The 7,924-nt window shown below is 38.3% G+C and overlaps 1 protein-coding gene across 1 annotated transcript; it reads right to left on the minus strand.

The window, feature by feature from the left end:
- Positions 1–1,645: 1,645 nt before the first annotated feature.
- On the minus strand, positions 1,646–7,258 carry mapre1b (microtubule-associated protein, RP/EB family, member 1b). The gene is made up of 7 exons (XM_057363178.1): positions 7,161–7,258; positions 5,976–6,099; positions 5,521–5,666; positions 5,099–5,297; positions 4,205–4,311; positions 3,966–4,118; positions 1,646–3,583 (listed from the first exon to the last, which is right to left on the minus strand). Exons 2-7 carry the CDS (start codon positions 6,094–6,096, stop codon positions 3,533–3,535), a joined length of 777 nt encoding a protein of 258 aa, XP_057219161.1. The 5' UTR covers positions 6,097–6,099; positions 7,161–7,258; the 3' UTR covers positions 1,646–3,532.
- Positions 7,259–7,924: the final 666 nt, after the last annotated feature.

The raw sequence follows: 7,924 nt of genomic DNA on the forward strand, positions 1-7,924 counted from the left end.
GTTATTAATGTTCCACTGCCAAAATGTAAGTTAAGCTGTAATCACCAACTCACTTTCATTAAAGCGATAATTCATCCAAATAATACAAATCTGTCTTCATTTATTCACCCTTATGTGGTTCAAAACCTGTATATGGCTCTTTCTCATGTGGAGCACAAAAGAAGATATTTCGAGAAATATTTTTGCGTTTGTGTCTATATGGAAGTCAAAGGTGCCCAACGTTTTTGTTTGGTGACCAACGTTCTTCAAAATATCTTCTTTTGTGTTCTACAGAAGAGAGAAAGTCTTACAGGTTTGGAATAACATGAGGATGAGTAAATGATGAAAGATTTTTCATTTTAAGGTGAACTACTCCTGTAATAGAGGACCTGGGATGGACCCAATTGTTATAGAGCAAGGGCAACATTTTGTGCTAGTGATTTTACAATCTTCCTTCTTTCTAAGTTTAATATTTAAAAACAAATATAGTAGTTACTTAGCTTGACTTGCCATGAAAGGGTAATGTGACTGCTTTCAAAGCTCATGAGGCAGTGAACCTTTTGGTATTTTATTTTACACTTTTGCTTGATGCTGCACCTTTAAGCAGCGCTTTCGGAGTAATGGCTGTTTTTGAACAGATTGTTCTAACCATACCTTGGAAAATAACCTGGGAAACAGCATGTGAAATACATAGACAATGAACAGAGCCTCTCTCTAAACGTTTTCTGTCATTTAGAATTTATTCCTAAACCACAAATGCCTATTTAAATATTTAAAGGGATGCTTCAGCCCAAAAATGAAAATTCTTTCATCATTTACGCACCCTTGAGTTGTTGCAAATTTGTATAAATTTCTTTGTTCTGATGAACACAGAGAAAGATATTTGGAAGAATGCTGGTAACCAACCACCATTGACTACCATAGCAGGAAAATTACAGTGACAGTCAAAAGTGACCCAGAACCGTTTAATTTCCCACATTCTTCAAAATATCTTCTTTTGTCTTCAACGGAACAACTAACTTTATAAAGCAATTTTACCTAAGGTAGTCAATGGTGGTTACTATGGTGGTGAATGCTGTTCGGTTACAAGCATTCTTCCAAATATCTTTCTCTGTGTTCACTGTTCCTTTAAGTAAAACAAAATCAATGTGGCAGGTATCCCAGGAGGAGGAGTAGAAACTAAAAACTGATTCCATGGCAACAACCATGAGCCACTATTAACCCCACATAACCAGAACACATTTACACTCTAGACAACTTTGCAAGAAGTAAACACTGATCCAAAAGCACTTCCGGTTTCAGTTTTAATTTATTATTAGCATTTATTTCAATCTTACATATATAATAAAACCTTAAAGATACTTGTTTAACATTTTGATTTGGTTATAACTGTTCTGTTGGTTGTATTTTGTTCAAACGTTTGTGTAGTGTTAAAGAACAGAAACGGGCTTCTGGACCAGCGTTGAACTAGCATTGTTTCATTCAAAGAGGTCTATAGTAAAAACAGCCTACTTCGAAGAAGCTCAAATTTAAGAATGCTGTTACTACTTTTGGTAGCATTTCAACAAAGCTGTGCAGATACACTTTTAAAACCAAGATATCAGGAAACTAAAAATGCTGTAGACTGTCCTGCGTCAGCAGAAATAATAACACAATAAGAAGGACGTGTAACTACTGTTTTATTGTAAGAAATGGACTTGGCAAATTGTTAAAAATGTGAAGTTCTTAACAGCCTGCGAGTACAAAAACAGGGAGAGACAGTGTCAATGTCCATTGCTACAGATGTTTAGAAATGCCACTGTCTGGAAAGAATGGGTGAGCTACTGCATTTCACAGACATGAACCACTTTCACATTAGACCCTTCCATGTGTTACGTGCATCCACCTTGTGTGTCATCACAACTCTCTCGTGCATATGTGAGAGAGTTTTCCCTACTCTCCTGTTTAGAATAGAACACAGTTACATCCATCCAATTTCAGCAATACTTGAAATCCAGTGAACCAAAGCAACCAGCAACGAGGATTTTCTAGGCATTTAAAAACTCTGATTGGCTGTTTTGCATGTGCTATTGATTTAAAACGCAACAATGAGAACCAGACACAGAGAATCCAGAATAACCAGTGCACATAAAACAATGCCAATACAAGCTACACATCAGAGAAAATCAGAACTGGCACAGTGATCCAAAGACAAGTCATTAGGATTGTGTCCTAAAACCATCAAGTTCAAACATAGACGAAATGAGTGGTCTTCAGATCATAACACAGGCATCCTATAGCATGCAGGTCTTTTAAACATAATGCATGAGACGTACAGCTTTTGTCTCCAAACTTAACTTTTTTTTCTTAGAGAGGTTAAGATAACTTACTCTAGTGTGACTCACATTTATTAACCGTGATGATGTTTATTAGCGGAATGGTCGTGGAGTGCGATATTTTAAAAGAACTCAAAAGGTATTTAAAAAGGTCTTGATTCTCCATCCAAGATGAACACAACTCTGCTGCTGCTTTAAAAAAAGAACGAAAAAGAAACAAAAGAAAACTTTACATCCTTAAAACTTTAATTTGAATTACAAACATTTGCCAAAAGACAGTGCGAGTGAAAGGATAGAAAAAATGCATTAAATATAAGGCAGTAAAAACAGGTAGAAAACTCTGCGCGGTCCACGCAGAGATGGGCAGGGTTTGTCTTGTCAACTGAAATTTTGGCCTCGAGTCCAGCAATGTAGTGAAAATGAAGTTCACACGGATATAATTCTTTAAATGCAAGACATAAAAATTATAATAAAAATAAGATTTTTGCCCGCGCCACAGTACAGGACGATGTCCTGTTGCCTGCAAATCACGTAGCACAAACGTAGAGTGTTAGTACATATTTTACAGCAAAACCTGACTCATGCTGGACCATAAACAATACTTCACTACATCCATAAAACAAACAACAGATGAACATCAGACTGGGTCCACTCCCTCCATTCTGTATAAGGCACAGTCACTAAATATACACTGGAGCGGTGGTGACTGCTACCTACCTTACGCTAAAGCAAGCACCAAGAACAAGTGGAATCTAGGAAGAGGTTTGCACAAAAAAATCTATACACATTTTCAATCTCGCGTCCCTCAGTGTTGTGTCAGTGTAAGGTACTATTCCGACTCAAATCTCATCACGGATATGTACCATAACAGAGAGGGAGGGAAACGTTACTACATACTAAAGTGTCCGAGACTTCTTTTGGAGACATTTAAAACAAGATAAATACGTTTGCGGGTGTCGGAAGTTGCTATCGGAGGAAAAGCAATATTACAGATTGTATTTTACATGCTTCTTGAAGTGAAACGGGAGTATCGTGGCAGGCACCTCTCAATGGAGGTCTAAGAGAATTGAAACGGCTCTTCCAACATGATGTGTGTCTGGGCATGCTTTAACAGACAAAACAATATGGAGGTTTGTTTAGATAAAAGTCCAAATGCATAACATGACGAGGGAGATGTGGGGGCAGCGGCTGTGTGGCGAGGGCAGGAATGGGGAGGCTAAAACTGCAAGTCACAAGTATTAGAATTCCTCTTGGTCTTCTGACTCAGCGTCTGGTATGACAAAGCCCTCCTGAAAAAAACAGAGAAAATAAGTCATCCGGATCCGGAACTCTTTTTCTAGGATGTTGGGCCAAAATTGATCTCAACTCTTTAAAACCTTAAAGCACCTGTAGTAACTTGATAGTATATAACATGCCCGTGCCACTGAAGGTGGGGTTGGCCAGTTCACTCCAAGGATGTTTCAGGTTTCAAATAGTTTATCAAACACAGTCATCACAGATCAGGATTTTTAATACACGGTTCCATTTTGATGGCCATTGGACCCCAAGTTCTAGATGTGCAACCTGTTCATTCACACATTTCCTCATATTTCCAGAAAACTATAAACCCACATGTTGGTGAAATCTATTATCAGTCAGTGCAAGCTGAGATCGTACTTGAGCTAGACTCACATCAGTAGCGTACAAAATATCCACGATCTTCTGCAGGGTGGGGTCTCCCTCCCCCTCCTTCTCCTGACAGATCAGCTCGATGTTCCTCAGTTTACCAAAGTAAAAGTCCCGCTCCTTCTCCATATCCTGGATTGTAGACTTTAGGATGTTTAACTAAAAGAGGCCAAACATTCACTGTGAGATGGTGGGAAAACGGACAACTGCAATGATGTGACGCATGATGTGGGAATATGGTGCACCTCTTGAACAAGCTCCGCCCTTTCCTCATCACCACCGGTACCGGGTCTCCGTGCGGAGGCGGGCGCCATCTTGGGCATTACTTTCGCTACGGCTGCTCTTTGTGGCGCTGTTGGTGAAATCAATAATAAGAGACTGACAATCTAGTTTGAAACTATTTCCATTCATTTTCTGCATATTCAAATTTTAGTCAATTTTTATTTAGTCCAAGCAATAATTTATAAAAGCTATAGGCCCAATCATATCCTTCATTGTTTCCCTGACATGTTTCAGTCGAGCACTTTCCATGTGGGCGAGTTGGTAGACACATACAACTCCTCGATGTGATTTAAATCTCTTTCAGCTTTACGTAGAACTGACTGTCCTGCAGTTGGGTCAAGGTCAATGTTCCTTTTGTTTTAGATTATATCACAATTGTCTTATATTGAGTGATTGTCAAGCATTCTCTACAGAGAGGTTTCAATAGAACCAAACGTCTTTCACAAAAACACACCAGATTCAGAGTGCTGGATATTTTTGAACACCCAAATGATCACCAGCTATGTGAAAAGAGAACGACAGCTGTGTTTGTGGACCATTTAATCCCCTAAACAAGATAAAGACCCCACGTGCCGTGATACCGTTTCATATCGATTACAGCAGCTGGTTTGACTTTGATCTTATTAGAAGGGGACAGATGCACTGCAATAAATCAATGAACAGGATATGTTTGGTACGGACGATGAGTTCTTTTAATATACAGCTAACTGAAGAATGATAAAAGAACATCAATATAACAAAATATTTGTTGAATGTAAATAAATACAGTCAGATTTTCTTTCTGACATTTGTAACACCGCTACTGTGTTCGTAAGGTCACTTTCTATAATTGAATCAATACGATTATTGTGACTGACCAGCATTCATGATTTTTTTGGGCTTGTTGAGGGCTGACATGGAGGGGTTGGGTGCAGGCATGGTGTCCTGGCCCTGTCGTGCTTCCACCGGGTCATATTCTTTGCCATCGTAATTGGCGTCAAAGAACTTCTTAAACCACTGGACGAATTCAAAGTTGTCCTGAAACTTCCCCTTTACCAGTTTGTCAACCGGAATTATCTGAGGAAGAAAGCATAAGATTATTTCACTGGGAAGATTTATTTGTTAAAGGTAAACTGAAAGAAAAGAACTTTAAACATGAATCACTGTACTATTGCAAAATAAAACGTATTCCATCTCTAATGCCAAACGCTTACAAGACATCTAATATATAATACTGATGAATAAATGATTCTTCTGCTTTGCTCACCCAGAACAAACAAACAACAGACAAGCAACCTACTTTGTCAATTCCCATTTTCTTGAAGCCAGCTTGTAATAACTTAAAATTGTGAATGTATTCATGTTCTAGCTTTGCACCAAATTTAACTTTCTTCAGAGGTAAGCAGCCTGGGAACAGCATGTCCATAAACTGGCAATAGGCTGCACCTGCAGACACATCAAATTATTAACAGATTTTAGTCCACGTTTTTTGACAGCTAGCATGTATGAATATGCCCGCTTAGATACACATATAAACACATTTAAACACACACATACTTGCTTGGTGGCACTATGAAAAAATCATGTATTCAATACATCTCATAATTTTCCGGCTTCTATACAATTTCTCTTATAGGGATACTTTGAAAAATCAATAGCTAAAAAGCTAGACAACCATTGATGATTTAACTATTATAAACCGCCTTCATTATCAATTCCTGATGGAGTAAAACCACCAGTCCCCCCATAACTCACCTGAGCATAAAAGCTCAATTTTGGTAAAGTTCATCTGTAGAGACTCATTGATCCACGCCAGCATATCATGACGACTCAGATTGTCGCTGGTCACTGAGGTGGAATATACGTTAACAGCCATGTCCTAAAACACAAAAGATGAGACATTCAACGTCAATGAGTAAAGAACTGACGTGTAGTGTAATTTTGTTATTCTGCCAAAATGCTGCTTGACTAACAAAGCTCGAGGGAGAATTTAAAAACACATTTCATGGTTTATGACATGGGTGGTTACTAAGGGAGTGTACAGAGGAGGTTTGATCTCAGATTTCAAGTCAAGCCCTGCTTTTTATTTTAAACCAGTTTACAAACTAAATCAACCCTTTCCACAATAACACACTGATCGGGATGTCCTTTAGGACATAAGTAATATTTTAGGAAATAAACAGTCTCTTCAGTTTAATCAACAAAATAATGATCACTGTGGAGATACTAGTGTGCTTCGGGATAAAATAAGACTCTATAATCCGCTGGCTTCTATAAACGCACTATAATGGCACAAAACCAAACAGTCCGAGAACAGCTGAGCAGATGCTGTGACACAAACAGCAGTAATATCACAGTTGCACTGTCTGTGGCTTTATCCCTAGTAAGGTGCCCTGCCTAGGCGACATCTTATCGGATAACAATTCTGTTCACAGTAGTCAGCTTCGATTAAAATGCGTTTTATACGGACAAAAATGCTGTCTATGTAAGTTAGGCAAGTCGCAAGATTTCGAGCCGCAGCCCTTGAATCATACACCGCCTTCAGCTGCTCCTACCCAGGCCTCGCCTTCCTCTCCAACCCCTTCGAACAGGCTTATTTATCAGTACCAATCGCAACCTGATGTCCAAGATAAATACACGTATTCGTTCAAATAGCGAACAGTGGTTACATAGAGCAGAAGACCTGCGAAACATCAGATAAGACAACGTAAATTCTTTGTCCCGTAAAACATCAGTAACACCAGGATGAGCTTCCGTTAGCGACCGGAGCTAACGGCTGATGTCAGCGTAACTTCCTCGCTATAAATAAACCGTTTACTCATCATATACACTTTTATACTACGTGTATGAAATTTAATATTCCCTCTCGGTGGTAGTTGTGTGAAATAAAAGACTGACGAATTATTTAACGGTATTTCAGAGCTCTCAGACGAGTTTTACCTCTTGTTCGCCGGCGCCTCTTTCTCTCAGATCATGCGTCGGTTTGTTCTTTGAACGTATTACGTCATTACGTAGAGATTCGTTTCGATTTGATGCGGCGCCGCAAGATCCGACAGGCGGATGACATCTAAGTACCGCGAGAGCGATTCGAAAAACTACGAACAGTTTGCTTTCGAATCGCTCTCGCGGTATTTTGATGTCATCCGCCTGTCGGATATTACGGCGCCGCATCAAGTCGAACAAGCCTAATGCGATTGTGGGAAAATGCCTGACAAATTAAGAGTAATAAATGATCTTGTTGTTACATTTTTATTTGTAAAGGTAAGTTTAATAATAACATGTCGTTTAATTGATTTGAAAAGCAGTTAAATACGACATAAGGCTAATAACGTCATTCCTACAGTAACGAAAGAGTGCTAATTTAATACGGTTTTGGAAATGTGTCATGGTTGTAACATTTACTGAAATTATTTAACGTACTGTAACTTCTTCCATCCTTATTTTCCCAAGCTATAATAATAATAACAATAACAACAAAACAACAATAATAATTCGATCATTGTTGTTGTTAATATTATGAAATAATATATATTATACTCCTATTATCATTTACCAGTTAAAATATAAGCATACTTTTATTTTGTGTCAAGTCCTGCTTGTAATAATGATCTTGGAATAATTATCCTTTTGTCAAAAAAAATGTTGTCAAAAGAAATGTGAAATGAAAGAGCATAAACACATTAAATACAACTACTTAAGAACCA

The sequence above is a fragment of the Triplophysa rosa genome, linkage group LG21 (genome assembly GCF_024868665.1).
Source record: "Triplophysa rosa linkage group LG21, Trosa_1v2, whole genome shotgun sequence".
NCBI classification, from domain to species: Eukaryota; Metazoa; Chordata; class Actinopteri; order Cypriniformes; family Nemacheilidae; genus Triplophysa; species Triplophysa rosa.